At 43.4% G+C, this 22,905-nt stretch overlaps 3 protein-coding genes across 5 annotated transcripts in view; all 3 read right to left on the bottom strand.

Moving 5' to 3' along the window:
* LOC126564122 (developmental protein eyes absent) overlaps positions 1-20,665 on the bottom strand; it is a 36,380-nt gene extending 15,715 nt beyond the window's left edge. Inside the window, exons 1-2 of one of the 2 annotated variants that reach the window (XM_050221056.1) lie at positions 20,471-20,665; positions 14,807-14,853 (exon numbers count right to left, since the gene is read on the bottom strand). In XM_050221056.1, the coding sequence (XP_050077013.1) occupies positions 14,807-14,853; positions 20,471-20,551 (128 nt within the window). In that variant the 5' untranslated portion in view covers positions 20,552-20,665. The remainder of the gene's footprint in view (positions 1-14,806; positions 14,854-20,470) is intronic. The other variant, XM_050221057.1, reaches the window with a different exon arrangement.
* Positions 1-22,905, bottom strand: part of LOC126564129 (protein MCM10 homolog) — a 297,632-nt gene that overhangs the window by 210,301 nt on the left and 64,426 nt on the right. The window lies entirely within an intron of this gene.
* Positions 6,666-22,905, bottom strand: part of LOC126564205 (sodium/hydrogen exchanger 7) — a 714,899-nt gene continuing 698,659 nt past the window's right edge. For both annotated transcript variants that reach the window (XM_050221177.1, XM_050221179.1), the window contains exon 15: positions 6,666-6,676. The gene's annotated coding sequence lies outside the window, so the exon portion shown is untranslated. The remainder of the gene's footprint in view (positions 6,677-22,905) is intronic.

Here is a 22,905-nt window from a genome sequence, read left to right as displayed (position 1 = left end):
TCCGGTTGTATACTTTTCCCACCAGTTTTGCAATGGTCGAGTGAAGTGGGCGTCTAGTCTAGGACAATTTCATGCGGTCTAGTGTAATCTAATCTCGCACACCATCGCCACCTTCCAGCAGGGTCATTGTGGCTGAACGTTCTAACCGCTTACGGGGTGGTTTTATTAATGATACTGATCAAGGCAAATGAATTAAAGCTGTTTTTAAGATTAAACTTTTTCTAATCTAAACTTCACAAAACTAACTTGTTTAAAAATAAATTAAAAAGAAAATAACACCTAACAAAAATCATTAGCTAAATGTAAAACTTAAATTTTCTTCCGAGGTTATCACAAAACACGACAATACAAAAAAACCTCATGTTTACCTTACCAAAACGGAAGATGCTTGTTGTAATGATCGTGCTTGACGATCGTGTCGTACATGCTATAAATTAAGCATCACCTCATAGCATTTGTTCCAAATTTGTAGTGGACCCCATTCCCTCCGCGTGAAGCTATCAACCTGAACACATCTTAATTTTAACACCATCGAATAAATTCCCATTACTCCGCAGCTTCCAGCCCTTCCAGCTCAAGCGATAGCGAAGTGACAAACCATCACACAAATAAATCGAGGAAATGGAATCCACACATAAACTGTAGCACGTGTTGTCCATAAAAAAACATAAAAATAAATACACACGATCTGACCACAAAAACGAACGAACGAGGAACGAGGATGGTGGTTTCGAAATCGTAAGCGTCTCCGCGATGGGACACTTTTTACTGGGCGGCTGGGCAGCCCTACGATGTCCCGGTGTGGTTGAAGCAATCATAATAATCCGTTCCTAATCCAATTGACCGAATGTCTTCATTTCCAGCGTGTCCGACCGTTCGCTTCCGATACCACCAACGGAGCTGAGTGCCCAACGTAACGCAAGTCCGTTCGTGAGAGTCTGCACCGTTTGATTTATGATCCCGATATGTTTGGCCTTTCTAAGCTGCTTCTTTGCGGTGAGGGAAGAGTTTGTTTTCAGTGCTCCTTTTTTGCTTTGAAACCGTTCAAAATGATGGTAGAGGCTTCTATGCCAACAGATTGTTTTAATTTTTCCCAAGAAGCACACAATATTTGGTTGTCAAAAAAAAAAATCATTTTAATTAATGATATTAGCAATAAAATATATTTATTATCTAAAATTTCCCGATTTTGTGTAAACACCATAAGCATACGACATTGAGCTGTTTTTTCGTTGCAAGTGATTTTTACGTCCTTCCTACAAAATGACCCACACGGTGTTGGTGATGAAATTTATCTTATGTCTCTCCATTATGTCACCCTCGAAAAAAAAGCTCCTTTTAGAGCATAAAGTACTATACGAGAAAAGCACATAATCACAAAAGAACGCACAAATTTAGCCCACAAAAGGAAGGAACTTTTTCCAGCTGGAAGTAGAGGGGACAATGTATTTTTTTTGTTTTTGTTCGATACCCAAGCGCCCATCCTTCCCACCCACAGGTAATTTGATATTTTACGCCTCTTCCCTTCAAGCGACGAAACATCATGCTCATCATCATCATCACCGTCACCATAGCAATGACAACGTCGAACACGTTTGGGCATTGAAATCGTTAGCACTGTTGAGAAAACGTCCAACAGGCAGGAAAATGGTGGAAAATCGATCAAAAGCATACGGTTTTTTCCCTCTATTTTCCATTCTGCACGCACCCCGCACACACGTACGACAGTGTTGGTGATTAAAGGTTTTTCCACGAACTTATTGGTGGTCCCTTCGAGTTTTCAACCTTCCCTTCAGCAAAGTTATAAAGGTTTTTCCACGATCCCCAGTAGGAAAGGTGGATCTCGTTAGGGAAAGAAGAGAAAAAAATGGTACATCTTCGTTAGCTGTGGCTGTATGTGTGTTACAGAAGACGCATGCACCGAGACGGGGGAGTTTGGTTTGAAACGATGTGATTGGTGCGTATTTTCACACTTCGTCACTAGGGGGGTTGTTGATGGAAATAAGGGAGTTTTCCCAATTTGTTGATTTTATCTATGTTTCGTAGTTTTCCATGTACCGGTCCTTCTTGCACTGTTAAAACGTCTAGGCTAAGAGCATCAACGAATCAGGAGCTTTATTTACTTGCTTAGTGACGCACACTATCGGAATGCTGGGGCCACTACCGACAGCAAAATGTTTCCGTAGAAACGTAGAGGACAAATCGATAAAGTGGATGATTATTTTACAAATAGATTGTTCTTAGTAAGAGCTCAAAATACAGTCCCCAGGTTAGCTATATACTAAATATTTGTGGATACATGCGAGCAGAAAATACGCTACAATTATTTTCTCTTGTTCCTTACACCATTTTCATCATAGGGAGAAAGGGATTTTTAAATCAGAAGTCTTGGTTTGGTAATCATTATACTCAGACATATTTTTGCAACCAATTTCGATGACCGGCATGACCTTAGAGGTCGTTATTCCAAGAAGAACTTCTTCTTCTTGGCTCCAAAGATTGACTCGAACAATGAAATAAATCGTGAAATAAATCGTGAAAGGAGAGAATTGATTTTGGCGTAGTAAGAAAATGACAAGCGACTCCAAGAAGGACAAGCTCGTCTCTCAATCTTTAATAATCACCGACAAGAGATATGTTGTGGAATGATTGAATTTTTAAGGACTTCTCTTGAAGTATACTTAAAGAAGATCTTTCTAGAGATTTGTACATCCTCTCATCAGGTGCGTAAATAATAGCAACTTGAAAGTGAAACCTTCGAAACATGGGATAGAACATTGTTTGACATCCTACAGAGAACATCTTCCAAAACCCGTTCTGGTCTCTATGCCTTGTGGTATATTCCATGGCTCAAGAGCACAAATGTTTAAATCTTCTTTGGTTTTGTCACAAATTGAGTCAACTATTTTTCTTATGTTAGGACTCCATGTAACTAATCATTAAAAGAAACGAGAAAAAAGTGTTACTCTACAAATAATCTAATTATTGTTAAATAATACCAAACTTATGGAAAACTATGTCAGGACTACGGATGTTGAGTAGGAAGCCGTACGTAATGATATGTCATTACAAAAAAAAAAAGTCATGTTTGAGCAGTTCCAATTATGAACAAATGATTACTTAATTATTTGTTTAAATTGCATCTTTAGTTAGACGAAACTAATTTACGTTCTCATGTGAAATTACAGTCTTAATTTAGATTTTTTTTAAATTCAAAATAATCGATGGTTTGCAACACTTTGTTTTTATATCTGTTCCTACTATCACTCGACTTCAACCGATTACGCCCGGAACAAGGCGAAGAATAAGGAAGAAATGCCTTATTACTTTTATTCGTTGTTTCATGGGCGACATCGGCAATGGTCCTCAAAGGGTAGGACTGGAGTTCAAATCTCACAATGCGCACAATGCGCGACTAACACCAAAATACTCGAATACTTTACCATTTCCTTTCAATTTCTGATCGTCCATAAACCGAAGCGTCTGTTTTTAGACATCCGGCTGATATTAGTCTCCTATTACTTGCGCAGTGCCTACCGCTATCCCCAACGGAATAGACGAACCCCACTGAAAAACAGTAGCGTCAGGCGACAAAAAGGTATCGAATTTAATACTCCTCTTCCAGGGGAGCTTCCCCTTACTATCGTTCCAACAATGATCGTTCCACCGATGTGCAATAAACGATCCATCTAAAATGCACCAACAAACAAGACCATTTCCAACGGGAAATGGACGTGATGCGGAAATGCCAGGAAGTGTGACAACGTGTGCACATTCTGGATGCATCTCCCAGTGTTGCATCCGGCCTGTATTTTTTTTTTTCGAAGACTGACACTATGACCGACTGTCATAGTATTAAATTGATTGCCACCGCAATGGGGATGACTCCACCGAAGCTGCGAAGAGCCTGACTATGGAGTTTAGAGAGAGAGAGAGAGAGAGAGAGAGAGAGAGAGAGAGAGAGAGAGAGAGAGAGAGAGAGCGAACGAATTAAAACCTATTTATAGTGAATTGATAGCCCGCGGGCCAGATCAGTTTCAAACGCATGACGCCCGAAGCGTGGTGTAATAATGCTAGAATTACATAATAATTACAGCTCATTGTCGCGTTCCGGTAGGACCGTTGGGTGAGGCAAAACACGGAACGAGAGCGTCAGACAGCCGAGAATAAAGTAAACAAATTACGCAATTCAACGCATCAACTCGCGGGATGCAACAAGACTGTTTGTAAGCATTCCATGCCTCGAATGCCTCTCTTTAGATTTTTAGGAGGCTCCAAAAATGGTCCAATTGTTTAGGTTATAATTATCGCAGCCGAACACGTTAAAACATGTTGCTACTTATGTTATGCTGAAAATCTCCAAGAATCTCGCTTCAGAGGCGCCTTAAGAAATCGTGTGCCGCCTTCCACGTCCACGGGAGATTTTTGGTAAGTGTCGATGAAATTTGAACCCAAGCGTAAACAAAAGCGTCGCGCCTAACGGAAGCAACAAATAAAACGGTTTTTATAGGACATTAGCACTTGAGGAGGACAAAAACATGTTAAACCAGCTTGTTGCCAATGGATAGCAGCGGTTATGAACGTTTGCGCTTAAGAAGTGCTTAATTTTTATTATCACACGTTTTGTTGCTCAAACCCCGGTCTGTAATGAAAAGATATCGAAGGATTTCTCGTTTGATAGATGTTGAGCTGTCTGCCATGCGATTTTCTAAAATATCATCGTTTTGTCAGGTTTTTTGCAGTACCACGTGCGAGACATTTTTCAAATTTCAATCCAAAACTGGGGTTTGTTTCTCATGCCCAAAAAGGAACCTAAAATGTGCTGACAAATGTGTACCAAAATTCCGTCTGGCCTTTTCGTTGTGCCACTTGAACAGAGCGCAAAGGCTTGCTGTTTGGCCTGAGTTCTTAAGCAAAGCCAGCTGGCACGATCAGCTTGGCTTGGCAAACCATCATGGCACGATCATTCTGTGTGCTAAAATGTGTACGCTGAAAGAGCAAGCTGTCTGCTTGCCTTGGATAGTTCCGAAACAGCAAATCTATACCGAAACGGCGACACCCAAACGCATCAGCACACGATGCATCGGGACTAAAACAAACTCCAATTGTTGTTTCTTCCTTTTTTTTTCTTGCGCCCTCTATTTTCCATGAACCACTTGTTTTCGGGTATTGTCAATGCCGGTTCCTTCTTCGTCGGTTCCAGAGCGGTGCATTATGCGGGCGCGCATTTGTGTAACACATGTGCATCCTTTTGCTGGCTTTGCACGAGTACTGCCAACATCCTTCAGCTCGAACCGACAAATGAATTAACGAGCAAAGGCTAAAAAAAAAAAAGGATCCTGAGCACATTCCGATGCGCTAAATGCCGATACTGCTCGGACAGCAATGGATCTGTGTCTGTGTGGGAAGGATATCACGCCAAGTGTCAAGTAAAGTTGTTGGAACAGCCATAAAAAAGTGTCCTACAATTAAGGATAAACCATGTTCTGTTTTTATTTTATGCACTGCACGGCCTAGGAAAAGGACAACGTCGAAAGCGCAATTTGGTGTGACACTGTGATTTATCGACCGTACCCCTGACAATTATCCACACTTTTCAAGTGTTCAGGGCACTAGATGAGGCGTAACTGTTCGTGTAGCGGATGTGGCATAAGGGTGACACAGTTTTGCAACGCCTTGCAAGTGACCAAGCGTGCATGACTGTTGCATGTGTGGCATCAATGCAATTCAATTAGAAAACATAACATTGAAACGATAGTCTTGTGTTCTTGGCTAGCTAGTTTTTTTATGAACGTGTTTAGTCCATGAGAGAGTTTGTCATTGTTAAACTTAAATTAATAGCTTTTAATCTCCAGAGTCATTTCAATTCAACGGCCCATTTCGGTCAGGAAAAGAGTTAACACATGGATTACAGAAATAGATTTACATTGCATGACCAAGACAATAAAAGTACAAAAGATAACTCAATGGATTCAATATTGCTCTTATCATACGTTTAAAGAAGCATTTTACTAAAATAATTGATCACATTTTTTGCTTATCCTTCTGACTATAAGAAACGACTGGATGCTGTGATAGATTCTTATCCATCTACTTCAAAGTTTCTGATAGTCGCTGCTGAGGTTAGTTAGAAATCTTTTCAATTGACAACCCACAAGAAGATATTAGATTTAACAATCGCTGAGATATTCTCATTCTCGGACGATCGGACGACTTCTTTCAAGACTCCTTTTCTTAGAGAGTTTTGTATAAGAACTTCCTGATTCCGATTCCATTTTAGAATCGGTTGCGATTCTGATTAATTTTTTGGATCGTCCTAACTCTGGAACGAATACCAATTTCTTAACCGTTTCCAGGATCGTTTCCGGAACCAATTCCTGATCAGATTCTGACTCCTTAATCATTTTCTCCGACGGAATTTCTCGAGACATTCTGCCCTGCCCTAACTGGCCTGAATCTTCTTTTTCATATTTCATATTTCATATTTCTATTTCAATACCAATTCCAAACCCGATTCAAGCACTGCTTCCGATTCCGGAACCGAATCCGAATCTTTTCTTCGAATAGATCCGGATATTTCGGAACATTTCGGTACCGATTCTGACCAAAATAGAATTTTGCACATCAATCACTTTGCACATCAAAATTCAGTCCTCAGATCTCGCACCTGGGGAACGGTTCGAATGGGATTTTAACATCGGTGTTGCCGTGCGAAGATCGGCGCCGCTGTCACCTCACCATGATGAATTTATATGATAAACTATTCATTTTAAAATCTATCATCAAGCAGCAATTCAAGCTTTTAACAACTATTCCTAGGAATGGCATTTCCAATCCATTGCTCTACATAAACATTCAATTCGTACTACAGTAAACAAGCTACAGGTGTTCTTGCCCGATTGGTAGAAGAGAAAGGGGAGTAGGGCCCTCTTTTGTCCTCTGTTCGATTTTCCCTCATGCATGGTTAACTGTTCTTTTCGACGTCCTGTCCAAACCCTGGCCATAGGGAACACACACACATTTTATTTCGCTGCACTCTTGACGAGGGCACAAAGTACAGTCGCAGCAAGCAGCAGCAGCAGCAGGGAGCCACACAGCTTCCCTTCGGAGTTCGCGACCATATACGCACACGGATTGAAATTTGAGATTTTTCAAAGCGCTGCAATTTTCGAGAGGAAGCATAAAAAAAAGGCAGCTCTATTATGCGCACTGTGCCGACACCGAACCACCAACCCTGATGCTTATCCCTGCGCCAGAATATGCTGCTGGTTTTATGATCGCGGTAGTTACAATAAAAAATGAGAAGAAAACTCCACCACGGAAAAAAGGGAAAAGATAAATACGGACACACACACTTTGCTCTTTTTTTCTTCGGTGCTTCGGTTCTTTTCGTAGGAAAAAGTATTGTTTGAAAAACCGCCTTTCTCGGCGGAGTGCGTTGAGCACTCTTTGTACCGCACTTTAGAAACATACGCGCGCACACACTTGATCTCGTCCAGTAACATCGTCGTCGTCGATCAAGCTTCGTAGCGAGCGGGAATATTTCAACGTTCATTTCCTCGTTGTAGAACGATGTCTCCCCAACATGGCTGTGATGATGGAACGATTTCACCATGTATGCCGATGCTAATTGTTTTGTAAGGCGAAAGGCGTACGGTTTCCACTTCTACCGGCACACCAGGACCACAAATGGTCCAACAACGCATGCTACGCTTAATGTGCTGAAAATTGTCGCCTTTCCGCCCATCCGATGTACGAAACGAACCAAATCAAACAGGCAAGTAGTAGGAGCCACATCGCCCATCCCGGACGCGAGGGTTTAACGATTGCGCGACAGGAAGAATGGTTTATCATAACACCAAGAATCGGATGAGTTTTACTTGACTCCTGCGAGAGGAGTGCATGGTGCAAAGCGTGGCGGTGCTTATGTTTATTTTGAAACTCGCGCGAAGACGGGAAAAATCCAGCGCGCATGCGAGCTTGGCTAATTGGCAAAGGGTACGGTTTCTAGTGGCGCATCCTGTAGGACGCGCTCCGCTGCACTCATTATTAATGACACTTTGCACCAGCAGTGGCACGATCTTCATAAATCAGGGCTAGTGATGCGCAGCTAATATTTGTTTGCGAAACAAAAAAAAAACGTCCAAAGGAAACAGGAAGAACAATACGGTATAATATATCCGAGAGGAGGATGAAACATAAACAGAGAACAAGATTAAACTATCGGAGGACACTTAATGTGGAGGATAGTAGATTCAATATCAAAATCGGCACCAACTGTGCTTACAGTTTGCAAAGTTATTGCAAAGAGATTCCATACAATTTAATCGTCTCAAAGCTTCTAGAATGACAATAATCTTTTACTTATTGCCTTAATGATCTACTATGTTACAACGGCCACCGAATGGTTTAATAGACTTGTTGTTGCCACTTAGTTGTTAGATGGTTCCATTCCTTATTACGGTGAAATGGACCGGAAACCCCGCTTCTGCCGTGTGAAGACTGATCTACAAGCGGAAAGACCCAAGACGTAAACAGTAAAGTATAAGTAAGTATAATAATGTAAGGCTTGATCTGATGATGTACAGGATTAAACACGAAATCAATGAACAATCTACAGTAATAATCGATGTCGGATGTCGAATCTCACAGGGGTCTGAGGCAACGGGACGGACTCTCCTGTTTGTTGTTCAACATCGCTCTGGAGGGTGTCATGCGAGGCACGGGCTTCGACATCCGTGGCAAGATTTTCACCAGATCTCTCCAATTCCTTAACTTCGCGGATGACATCGACATCATCGGACGGACTACTGCGGCAGTTTGCGAGGCGTACACCCGACTGAAACCCGAGGCCAATAGAATTGAGCATCAATGCGACGAAGACAAAATACCTGCTTGCCGGAGGCTCTGACCGTGATAGAGCCCGACTTTGAAGAAGAGTATCAGTTGACGACGACGATCTTGAGGTGGTAGAGGAGTTCTGCTACCTTGGTACAATCGCAACTTCGGACAACAACGTAAGCAGCGAAATCCGAAGGCGCATTGATCAGGGGAATTGTGCCTATTGCGGACTCCACAAACTCCTGCGATCCAGAAGACTTCAACAATACACGAAATGTACGATTTACCGCACCTTGATACGTCCGGTAGTCCTCTACGGGTACGAGTCTTGGACTATGCTGACGGAGGACGCCAATGCACTCGCCAGGGCGTGTGGCGAAGGAGAATGAACCACGAGCTAGCTGAGCTGTTTGGTGGTGCTGATATCCTGACGGTAGTCAGAGCCGGAAGGATACGTTGGCTGGGGCACGTGATGAGGATGCCAGACTCATGCCCCACCAAGAAGGTGCTCGTCAGCAACCCGTTCGGCACGAGGCGTAGAGGATCACAGCGAGCCCGTTGGATGGATCAAGTGGAGTTTAACCTGTCGGAGAGCGGATGCAGCCGTGGATGGAGGACTGCAGCCCTAGACCGAGTTTTCTGGAAACTAATTGGAGACCTGGCCATGTCGACACGACGTGCTCAATCCTGAGCATGCCAAGAAGAAGAAGACAGTAATAATCCTTGTACAATCCTAGAAATAATAAAGAGATAACCCTAGTATTAACAGAGTGATAACCCTGATAGAAAGCCTTCTAAATTTCAGAATTTGTTTATTAGAATTGGGCTACTTCCATGAATAATATCTGTATTATCGAGACAATCGGAATCTCTCAAACTATAGCCCTCCACGATTGTCAATGTGGCCTGGGGACATTAGGTCTTAATGACCTAATAATTAATTACAATCAACTCTACTCTTGATTTGCTCTTTCGTCTCTAACCTGAACACTTCTGAAGGATACTATTGTCGAACGCTACAATTCAGCAACAGTAACTAATCATTAAGTGTCGATGAATTATTCTGTTCTGGATGAATTCACGATTGAAGGAAGAGACAACTTTGATAAATTATACAAAACAAGGGTCTTTGTTCACTGTGGGCTTTACTTTACAAATTTAATTTGTAGTCTGGTTTAATATAATCTTCACTAGTTTTTTAGTTTGAATCACATTGTAAGAGTTTGGTGACGTGGAATTTAGTTTTTTGGCTAAAATTATATTTTTCATAAATATTTTATTTGTTTTTTTCAGTTGCCCACAATTGTGACATGGAACACAACTTTCACAGAGCAAAGAACTGATCTAGAAAGTTAATAGCTATATGATCAATGTTTATATTCCAATCCTGTTGCAGTCATCAAAATAGTTTTGGCCGGTTGTATCATTTAGTCGTCAACTAGTAAGTTAAGTTTTTAATCAATAAGTTAAAGAAAATCTTTATGTTGATGAAGAATGGTAATATGTTAAGTTTAACAGGAGAAAGAAAAGTTTATACGGATTAACAGAAAACCAAAAATAAAACCATGCAAGTGTCTTTAGACTAAGTTTACATGATCATGTAGTAACGACGAATAGACATAAACCTTCTTCTTGGCTTAACAACCTATTAGGTCACACTGGCCATCGATTGGCCTCTTGCAGATACAACGTAGTTGGATAGTTAGTCCTCACAACCTCAATAGGATTTGAACCACGGTTCTGCCGTGTAAAGATTGGCGCCTCTGCAAGCGGGCTGCCCCTCGACGATAATATTCTATCAAAAATATATTTATGCTTGTCGAAACAAATTTGTTAACCAATAAAAATACACATAATTTAGATGTTACCACTCACAAACAACTGGCCCAACATGAAATGGAGCATTAAATGTCACAATTTGTTGATTTATGATTTTTGTCTAAATAGAGCATTAGAAATCATACATTGATCAGTAAATTTTTCGTCAAAGAAAATCAATATGCTGCATCGGTTTCAGTTCCCGCTCACTATCGCTTTCATCCGGATAGAAAAAATACATAAACATAGACGTCTAATAATCGAGGGCATCGTTAAATTCGATACGCTGCCAACGCGAACCAACGCCATCAAAAGTGTGTCCAATCAGTCCGAACTTGCACACTTCCGAGTGGTAAGGAATGGAGGGCCCGGGCTTCGCCCGATCGATCGATCGATCGCCAGCGCATGGTGTGAATTTAATTTTCCCATTCCGTTGGCACTCGTGATCCCGGGAACCGAGGACCACCCACCGACCGCTGTGTTTGTTCAGTGGTCCATTATGTGCTCTCCCGTTACATACAACCCCGCTTCCTACCCTGCTGCAGCCAGCATCCGCCGAATCAACAGGCGCCGTATCCACCGGCCTGACACCGGGGACGACACTGCACGGAGTCGTCCTCGAGTCGATATCTCTTTCCCCGACGGCGAATGTCTTAAATCATAATCTTTATCTTCATCATCGCTGTGTCTTTTTCCTGCATATATCTTATTTTTTAAATCCCCTCCCGCTCCGCACCGATCATCGTCCCCGCATCTCTTTCTGTCCCGCTGTCTGTCCCGATGCGATACGATGAGTTTCTTTATCTTTCCGTTTCTTGGTCCTATCGCACCTAAAGATTCTTTGTTTTGAATTCGCGCCCGTTACCGTACGTCCGTTTGCATTAAACTCGCGTGTCCACCAACCATCGGTGGTCCGTCTGGAGACACTAGTTTGCGTTCCTACAAGCCGCCCATTCTTCCCTCTCCTGCTCTTCCTTCTTATGTCCAACATCAGCCCAGCAACATCATTATTTTGCATCCTTCTTTTTACGCCCCACCTCTGTGCGCGAAAATGCTACGCACCGTACGCTTAGGTACGGTTGAAGCATTCGTCCAGGATTGTTCTGTCACACTAACTCAAAGCGACATCAATACCGTACCTAACAAATCGTCGTCAATTTATTGACAAACGGAAAAGGGAAACGTAGGAAACGAACAGCAACCAAAACGAGGAAGAAGGAAAACAGAAACAATTCGCAACACCGCGAGGAACAATAATTTAAACGTCCAGGAGATATACTCTTGCGGGTAGATATTTATCACAGCCTCCAAAGAATGATCGACCGACCGGCACCTACAGTCTAATGCTGGTCAGTGGGGGCAGGGAACTGAAGGAGAAAACGAATTAATTCTACCACGGCCCTTCGATCTCTTCCTCAACGCTCAATCAAGATTTTCGCAAATTACCACCGATTACTAACGAGATCGTAAACGATCGAAACCATAATCCGGAGCTGCTGACGGCGTGCGGTACGATCCTCATCATCAGTGACGCTCCGCAGCGTTCGACGTTCGCAACGAGCGGAACTGGAAACGGTGGCGCAAGGGACAATCTTCTAGCAGTCACCGCTTGCAGCAACTGGCTACCGGCGAAAGAGATGTATTAATAATAATCTAATTAGACGAGAACTAGCAGTCCATCAAACGCCCGGCCGTCGTCAGTCGTCTGGCGAAAATGTGCCGTCGTACGAAAAAACACACACACACACACACACACACACACACACACGAGATCATCCATGCGGCACCACAGACCGTGCACGCTAATCTGTCCGACTCCCGGCGGCATCAGTCGCTTTTATCTTTCGGATGATCTGACAGGGCTGCACGTTTTAAAAGGGATTCTGTTGGTTTTTCTTTTTTGGAACAAATCTTCAATGTCTTGGGGAAGTTTGTTGAGTGGACGAGCAATGATGGACATGTTCATCAGCTGAAGGTGAACTTATTGCTAAAGAAGACGGGCATGCGCTGAATGTGTTGTGATGATGTGGTATAATCCTGTTTATCGTGGATTCATCATTCGGATGGAATGACTGATGCTTCAATGATAAAAAAATACCGTGCCACAACATAAATGCAGGACACATGATGGACTGGTAAGCTTCTAGCAAACGTGTATGAATAGTGACAGTATATTATCCTTGAAATGAGTACAATTAATTTTTACTACGCTTTTTAAATCGTTCAGATAGTTTGATATCGCAACAGTAGTATAGTGAGTATGTCTGTCACACTCGCATTCATCCAACGGTGCAAATTATGTTCACTATTAATCCGAAACATTCACAGACGTTTAAGTGCTTTTGCTGGCAGTAAATAATTGGTTCTTCATTAGCCCAATCAAAACAGTTTCCACCGAGTAACATTCCATTCCGATGACTAAGATCGTGACTTTCGACACTTTCCGTTCCGTTGTCACCTTCTCGATCGATCGGGTTCGATCAACGCGACAACCAAACGCCGTTAATCGATAATCGATCGCGTCGAAACGGCAGCCACGGGGCATTCCGTTCGAACACCGTGCGATGACGATCGGGACGGACGTCTGCTATCTAAATATTTCGGACCATTTGGGAGATACTTTATCGCAAGCTGGTCCCAACCCACACACACACACACCCATCTCCTTCCCCTCGCATCTCGGGGGGGAGATTTTTCTCATCAAGGGGCCAACCATTTCATCTGCATACAGATGAGCTTCCCATCGGCCTTTCCCAGCCTTGTGGCAGCAACAGTGCGCTTGTCAACGATCCATTGTCACAGCTTGGTTGTTTGTTTTATTTTGGCTTTATTTTAAGTTTCAGCTCAGTTCGCTTCACCAATCCCGGTTTCCTCTCTCCCTGTTTAACACCCGCGGTCTCGATTCTCGGTTCGCTATGTTTATGTTTTATTCATGTTTATTCCCGCGCTAGGAAATTGCCGAATCCGGCACGAGAATGTCCTGGCCGTAGCGGACCAACGGGAGAACGCACACGGGGACGGGAGCGTCGTAAATTAGCGTCCATTTTCCTGCCCTGGTGTGCCCTGGTCAACACATTCAATTTTATGGCCATCGATCTATGATTTAACGCCCTCGTTCGCACCAGGTAGCTTCTCCCGGCCGCGGAAAGCATGAGGTGAAATGGTTCTAGCGATAAGCTTGAAATCATGTAACCTTATCGAATGATGATGATCGTGTTGGGTAGTAACCCATGCTACATAAATCATTTCAAGAGATGAAGAAACAATATTGGAGGCTTACTATCTGTAGAATTTTTAGTTTGGAATTGTATATAAGTTTGTTTTCTTATTGTCAATCGTTAATTATAAATTTTGAGCTCATTTTGCGTTGTCCTCCTAACCTTAGGAGGGTTCTATTATTGAGGAAACCTGACATTGAAACTTCAGACATTTTGTACGAAATACATTATTCTGCTAAAACTAAAAGTTTAATTCATTTTCAATATAGAAAAAAGCCCTAAAATTTGTGAGGCTATCCGATGGTAGATGCGACAGCGGCACCGGTCTTTAAACAGCTGTCACACAAGCCCCGTAGTGAGGACTGACTATCCAACTACGTGTTATCCGCAAGACAAGTAAGCCATTAAATGACCGGCGTGGCCTTCGAGGTCTTTTAGCCAAGAAGAAGAAAACCTCAAATTTCCGTTAATTAAAATCAGTGAATCTCTTTTACTCTCATTGCATCAAATAACCATTTAAAAAACATTCATAATTGTACAAGAAACACAAACCTTCCCGCGACAAGCGTTTGTCTCTATCTTCTATTAATATTTTTCACTCTCTAGTACCGCTAGAAAGCGACATTTATTATTGGCCACGGATTCTACAAATTGGTCTTTACAGCCGTACCCCATAAACCAACCGAGTTCCTAACCATGGTTCATAAATCCATGCGAGCCATAAAATGTTTTCGCACTCCGCTCACTTACAGTTCCGTTTACGACTGGCGCGAACGAACACATCGATTTACGACTACTATACACTGTGCCAAGTGCACCGAACCGCTATAAACATCACGGCAATAATGCAGTGCACCAAAAGCTGACATTAACACCGCCAATCCATTGCGAAGTAACTAGCCGATCCGCGTGAGCAAAACTTTACTTACCGGGAACGTTCCGTCGTGTCTGGTCCTTCGGTGCGCGATCGTTTTCCCTGCAAGAAACGAGAAAGAAGAAAGTCAAATGCGTTCAGTTTGCGTGTCATTTCCACCCTCGGCAAGCGTTGGGAACTGGCGTGTGAAAGTTCCGTCCAAACCGATTGGAAACAAATCATTGGGCAAACACTACCCCCTTTGTCCCAATATTTAACAACCGAAGCTCATACAGAACAACAACTACTAACCAGCCACCGATCCCAAGTCCTACTACCAAGCCGGCTACGTGATTTATCAGCAACTGGGGCGTTGCTCGTCGGTGAGCTCGTAATTTATCTTCACCTTGCTTCCTGGATCACACCCATCACACATTTTCCCACCACTGCTCCTGTCCTCGGGGGAGAGTTTTGTTTCAAAAGCCCGAAGACGAAAAGTAAACCTCCAATAAAACGCTAAACGGGAACAAATTATTTAAATGCTTCCCAAAAATGCGCGATAAGATGGTTGGGTGACCGGGCGGGCCAAGGTCCCACGGGGGAAACAACAGCGAACGTGGGAGAGGGGCGAACACTATCCGCTCGGATGGTTACGAATGCGGATGGAAAGAGGACCAACAGGCGAAAAGCTATCCCAATACCGATTCCCGGTGTAGCATCGTTTCCTCGTTTTGCCCATTGCGCTTTTCTTAGGGCTTCTTCTGCCGAGGGTGTCAGTGCATCTCGTATTTTATGCATCGCTGGGGAAAGATATTCACTTGACTGATTTAAGGGCTTCCTCCGCGCGGAGTTTTGTGATTCGTTCGTAGAATAGAGAAAACCCTCGCTCAAGAGTGAGGGCAAAAACAACACCACCACCAAAAAAACGCATACTCAAAATCGAATGAAAAGTCATAAAAATAAAAAAGGCGACAACTGATGGGTGTCAACAGCAAGGCCTCGAAGGCCTCCAAAGTAGACGACTACAAAAAAAAAACTGAAAACTTATATCGACAGTTTCATGGTGTTGTTAGTGGAACAAAAAAGATTCTAGTTGTATCTTTCTTTTAGCATAGCATGGCAAACATGTGAGCATGTGTTGACAAGAGGATTGTGGCTTTTTTGGAGCAAAGAATGATCATACTTGACGTTAATTTATATGCAGAAAAGAAAACTCGGCGATCCTTCAAATTTCAAAATAGTTTCGTCGATAATTAGGGTACGAAAAAATGGAACCTAGCACAATCTAGGGACGATCGATAATCAGCTGATATTAGAACAAACCGATGTCCTACATGTATCGGACCTGTGTCTCGGCATAATCTTGGATCTCCTTCCAAGAAGTCTTATCATAACGTTTAGTCCCGACCAAAGCCCTCGATCGCTACAGAAAACGATCAACCAACCAGCCATACATCATGTTGACGGACGTTCGTCCCTGAGCCAAGCATCCACAATCGCTTTCTTGACGCATTAAAACACCACCAGGGCCCAACAACACCCAAAAGCACCACCAAACACCAAGCGAAAAGTGGGAGGAAAACACATCTTTATCGAGCCGCGCTTATCGTGTTTTTGCTTGCGCGGAACACGATTTTTATATCGCTACGATAATTGCCTTCCCGTTTGGAACTGCTGCGATTTAATGGCGCGTTCCTTCGCGGTCGCGTTCGAAAGGTTTTCTGGAAGGGATCTGGAACTGAACATTCAAGAAACAGCTCCAACAAGATCACTCCGTGGTGACCGTGGTGCGTGGTGATTCAGTAAACAAAAACACGAAATAAACAAGACGAATTTTATCCAGCGGACGAGATGGACGATGCCCAACAGAGCCGTTTTGGTTCGAAAAAGTCTTGAAGGCGATAAAATTATACCGGCTCGGTGTACCTACCAACGGTAGATTGGCCTCGGTAGGTTTCCTGTTGAAACATCTTGTATCTGCTGGAGCATTTCCAAAACTTTCTTTCCAAAGAAAACTGGAAACTGGCGAATGGGTCGCTGCTAGAGGCGAAACAGCTTCTAAGTGACAAACCCTGACAAACACACACACACACACACACACACACACACACACACACACACAATTTGTGTCCCTTGCACCACACCAAAACTACAAAACACTGGGTCAATCTTAGATGGATTTTCCTCTTTCACCATGTTCGTCGAACAATCACCGGCCATCAGCGATCGGTTAAACGGCCAACAGCCAACGGTTAGCCTATAAATAATGTTCATAAATAATATCCATAAAAACCAAATTAATGGGTGAAGAATTATGTTGTTGAGGTTTCTTCTGCTTAATTTTTATTAGCAACCACATCTGATCATGCGACAACAGCAACCTCCACCATTAACGCTTCCCCTTTCTTTCTCTCTCTCTCTAGAATGGGAAATGGCTTACCTCCTTGTTTCTTCGCTTTTACAGATTCGATATTATTTTATTTGATTTTAATTTTTATCATCCCTAACTTTGTCGTTAAACGCTCCCGGTAGAATACGGGACGCAGTCCCACTAAAATGCCACCGTCTTGGGACCAAATCGATTGATCGATCGTAATGTTTTCGTCCACCCCCCCCCCCCCCCCCCCCCCTGTGTGTGTGTGTGTAGGCCGTTTTTGTAGCGCTGGACTCTGAAGAAGCGCGTATCGATTTACTCTCGCGTTCACCTATTAAGGCAGGGTGTCCCGTTCGGTCGATGTCCGTTTTCGCAGGAAAACGACCTCGTGTACCGAGCAAACTTGCCACTTTGATGCGTGTTAACACGCAGCTAGCCACGAGCTTAATGCTGGGCGTGTGTGTGTGTGTGTATGTGTGACAGGAAAACACAAGACCACATCGACCGACAAACATTGGGCAGCAGTTTGGCTGGTGAAATATGGCCAACATAATCATTTGTGAGCCGTTTTTTTGCATGTCCGAAACACCGATTACGGTGAACTTTCGTACCAACGGTGCCAGAACCACCACCCAGCGTTTAACGATGGCTGCAGTCCCAAGACAAACGATCGTACGATCGTAAGGTCCAACAAAACCAGGCGGTATAAAGGTGTAAGCATAAAATGTGCAGCAGCATGTCCACAACCGTTTTGGGGGGTCTTGGGGAACTCTCTCTGTGTGCGTGTGTATGTTTATGCTGATATGCTCAGGCAGTTGGTCCTGCCGACGACGGGAGACAAACATTTATCACGCCTAAAACATGTGTCCTCGCCAGAGGAATGGGTGGCACCAAACCAAACAAATGTGTGTCCTGCAATGGACGGCCTCTCTCCTTGCTGCAACTACAAACGGCGTGTCAAGTGGCTAATGCCAACCCCTTTTTTACAAGGGTCAACACAAGCATAAACACTACAGTCACAAATTGCATTTTAAGAACTCTCTCCCCTTCATTGGCTTCCTCGCGCTCACAATGTTTCAAGGAATGTTTCAAGTTCTCGGGCGCAGGACAGCGAAACAAAACGACTAATCAACACCCCGTCACCGTGCTGTGGTGGTTGTGTGGTGACCACCGTACGGCGAAAGGGACGTCTCCTCTATCTAATAAATCTACTTGAAAAGTGACCAAAAGGCTGGTTAAAAATATTAGTTCCAAAGATTTTCCAAGAATTTGTGCTCCCCAAAATTTCCTGACGGGTAGGAGTTTTGCTTGCTCCGGCTTCGGTATCTTCGGTACGTTTCGTTCACATTATTATTCGTTTCGCTTAATCATGAGACCCTCCAACTATCGTGCGGGACCATATCGTTCCGATCGTAAGCGGCCCACTCCTGCTGGGGGGGTTTTTAGAAGGGGGATACGCTTTGGAAGGAAAAGGAAAACAGCAAAAGGAGTGTGTGCTCGTAGCATAATTTGAAACATAATTAATTTTATATTATTATTTAATTTATCTTCCTTCCAGTTCGTTTGCTGTCTGTTTGCTTGGGATTTTCAGTCTTTTTGCTCACAGCTCAACACCAGTCCAACGTGTGTTTGTTTTGATTTAATCCGTCATGTGTCATCGATGGGGGGGGGGAAGACGCAACCTTTTTAGCGGCGATTTGTTACGAAGATAAATTTACTACATCGATCTTCTGTTGGTTGGTGATTTTTGAAGAAGAGGGAAATACATGAAGATGGCTTGTCTGACGTGATGAGCTACTTTTATCACTTATGATCAAGCCGTTTGTGACAATTTATTGAATTAGTTTTGGAAAATTCAGCGACAACCTTTAGAAATATACTTTGAAGAGAATCATGCTGAAGAAAAAAACAAAGAGAACCTTGCCACTTTATGGTGTTTTTAGATTGACACTGAGAACATTCTTCTTCTAGGCTTAACAAACTGCTAAGGTCTTCTAATACCACGTAGTTGGATAGTCAGTCCTCACTGCGAGGGGACGAATGGGATTTGAATCCCGGTCTTGTCGCTTCAAGACTGGCGCCGCTGTCGCCTACACCACCCGCCTACAAGGGTGGCCCTTTAAACGATTGTCTGTGCAATAAATAGAACCGCAAGTTTATTAGATCTTTAAACAATTATTCTACATAACTGGAAATATTCTTTAGCTTAGGCATACATTTATTCCTTGACGCAAAAAATGAGAATCAACACACCCAAAAAAAGGTACACCAGCTCCAACAAGTGCAACACCGGTGCATCGTGACAAATAAACGAAAAAGAATCAGCAACAACACCGATAAGAACAAAAAAACAACAACGAAACACTCGTTACGAACGCCACGAAGCATCGCCACGAGCTTGGAATCCCACCGGGCATTTGAATGATCAAGGTAAATTAAATTAATAAACAAAAAGACACAACATTAACACGGCATATTTTAGCAGCCTCCGAAAAGCATGGGGAGGAAGAGCGAGAGCGCGAAAGATTTTCAAATGTAGATAGCCGTGGAGCACGTAAGAAAGGAAGAATTATGGCTGTGACCGGGTCCAGGGAGATCCACTGGTCCCGCAGGGGTAGCGTATGAGAAATGATCGGACAAATGAAATTTGAAAAATAACCATAAACCAATGTAAGAGAGCTAAGAAGGGTGAGGTAGGTAGGCGAAGAGGAAGAGGGTGATGGGAAATGCAAATATTATGCGCTTGCAGGAGAAGCAGGATAATTAATGAGGAAAAATTGGCTTTTACAACGTGTTTTTTGTGTAGAATAAACATGAACTTTTGGCAATAACTTCGATCCGAGAGTGAAGAATAAAATCTATTGTAACAATTTTTTTATATTTTTTTAACTAAACTAAACAAAATCTATGCCCTTGATCCATTCATTCTACACATCTCAGCATAAAGATCAACCGTAGTTCATCGATTTTGAGGCACGGCACCTACACCAAAAATGGGTGAATAATTTGTATCCCTAAACAGTCATAAAACTAAATAAATTTATTGTCCCCATATGTGTCCCCGCTGCAGTGTAGAAAAACGAAGGCTAGAGCACACACACCACACGGCAGCAAGAAATGCGATAAAGCAGCAAGAAAACGGGTTAGAAAAAAAACAGGTGAAGTCGTGAAGTTGGTCTTTAAAAAACACACATGAAGGATCGTAAGATAAGATAGGAGGACAGCAGATCACAAGCAGATCGATCCTAGGGCGCATGCTTGTTAGTAAGGTGAGGTGAGGTGCAGAGTAAGACTATCACCGTGTCACGGAAACCCGTAAACGTACATCGATACCTGGTATAGTGGGCTATTGGTTTATGGGTGTACCTTTGGTTCTATCTCTATCATTTTATCAATGATGGAGATCCGGGGGGCAGATATATAGCTACAAGGCATTAGTGTCACCATTTCATACGATTTTCACATTAAGAATCGACAGAAACACACACAAACACACGGCACACACACGATCACCGTCGTAATAATGCACAAAATGTTCACACGAGCGGGCACACTTACATGCACCGGTGGCGGTTAAAGGAAAAACACCTTCGAAGATCAGTGGTTGCTAAGCAGTAGCAGGCGCAATCGGTGTCAGTAGAAGCAGCAGTAGGTAGTAGCGGGTAGTAGTAATGGTAGCAGCCGAGATAGGGATGCAGCGATGTGGTAGTAATCGTTGCGTACTAAGATTACCGTCGTTCGTCGTTAAACACGCACGAGTTCCGAACGCACGAATGAAACTATTTTATTAACCGATGACGCGTTTGTTTGACGTTTTAGGTCTGGCGATGCACTACACAGCGCACGGATGGAATAGTTCACTACTTCACTAGCCGGTACGGCTCATTGGACACACTTCAAACGGCGTACGCTCACCGACGAACGAACGCACACAAACACTGTTGCACACCATGCACTCGTTGCAGTTTTGTCCATTCGGCGTGTCAATTGCCCGTGGGATGGCGATCCGCTGACGTTCCCCGGGATGGAAGGATGTTGCGGCTAGAAAGAAGCGATTGAGGTGGGGTTTACTTTAATGTCATTCGAAGCTTGTTATTGCTTGTGTTCTTTTAGTGACTAAAACGGTTTCCCTTCCCTCGCACAACATTCCCTTCACCTTGTCCCCCCATCACTTTTGGTAGAAGTTTTATTGCTTTTACATTATTGTTATTATTATTACTACTCCCAGTGTCCAGGGCCTAGAGTGTGGTGGACCTCCCGCTAGGCTACGGTTTTATGCTCGAACCCCTCCTCCGTAGCTCCGTCTTTGCGATAAAGATCTTCGATGATCTTCGTCCACTACTACGCTGTTAGCTGCTGTTGCTGCTGCCCAGCATCATCGTCATCGGGATCACCTGTCCCGCCGGTTTGTCTTCGGCGCATGTTTAGCATTTTGTATTGCATACAAACAAACACACACACACATCCTGAGCTCAGTGTGTGTCGTAAGGTGCGGACGATGTATCATTCCAAATTTATGATCACAGCGAAGGGTTCTCACGTTTTTCGGGAGAATCCGAAATTTGCCTGGCTCGATCGATAAATGCAAAAACCAAACAAAAAGCATTTGAGGTAGTCTTGCAAAGCGATGAGATCGTTTGAGTGTCTCGCTGGATCAAACCTGGACCGGTGCGCTAACCATAAACTGCGGATCTTTGGTACGATACCCGTGGATGACTATGACGATCCGGTGTTCACATTCAACCATACTTCCGGGCTACTAATCGGAAATTGTTTTCCCTGGTTCGACTGCACCTTTACCAGCGGTATACGGTGCATGCAAGACCAAGGGAATGATCAATTTTGTTGGAAAATGCCATGATAGTCACCCAAGACATCACTCATATAACGGGATAAAAATTAAACATGTACCAAGCGCATAAAAAACATTTTTTTTATCTCTCAAGCTAAATTCCCAACCATATTCCTAAGACGAATACACTCTTATCGGTACATCGGTGTGTATCAGCGTCCCATTCGATAAGGCTAGACAACACAACAACCAAAAACCAAAAAATCAAAAAACCTCCATCGAAACATTCAAATCAATCTGTCGTCGTCATTGTCACTGACGTTTATCGATCCGAGCCCTCCCGTCAACGTGTTGCACGCTGGTCGACTGGTCCCGCGGACCGCGACAGCACATTTGACAACCCTTACCTACCGGGTAGATTGGTGGTGGTGGTTGATTTTTCGTTTCTTCTTTTCACCAAAGGCTCTGTAAAACTGTGCGATCCTCGATCAAAACCGGGACAGTTCTACGCGGCACAACGCTCGACGCACCGATCCAGCCGCGAGGAGTTTGTGACAGTTTCTTCGAACTCGAGACGAAGGCCACGCGTGTTCTTGCGTCTCGTGTAAGGGTTACAACGGCAGAGACACACACACACCGGGCGAAAGACCGGTCCTGTTGTCTAGAGCCGTTCGATTTCTTCCAACTTTCCGCCCTTCCCCGTGCTTTCCTCCATGCCCTACACACTGGGGGAGAGGCCAGTTTTTGGTGGACAAATTGAAACCTGTTGATGAAAATTATCATCAAATAATTGATTTCCAGTTGATTAGCATCGAGACGAAAATCAAACAAATGAAAAATGGGACCCAATTCCACGAAGCGATTCTCGCTCGGGCTCTTTTCTCAACCTTTCCGGCTCCGCCATCGGCGATGTCTCCTACTCTTTTCAGGGTGTGGAGCAAATTAATATGCACCATACATCAGTGTGACAATGTTTTTGAAGGGGATGAAAGCAAAAGGCTTGCAAAAA

This window comes from Anopheles maculipalpis, chromosome 3RL, assembly GCF_943734695.1.
Source record: "Anopheles maculipalpis chromosome 3RL, idAnoMacuDA_375_x, whole genome shotgun sequence".
In the NCBI taxonomy this organism is placed as follows: Eukaryota; Metazoa; Arthropoda; class Insecta; order Diptera; family Culicidae; genus Anopheles; species Anopheles maculipalpis.
Note: the sequence above shows the minus strand (reverse complement) of the source record. Positions and strands in the feature narration are given on the sequence as shown.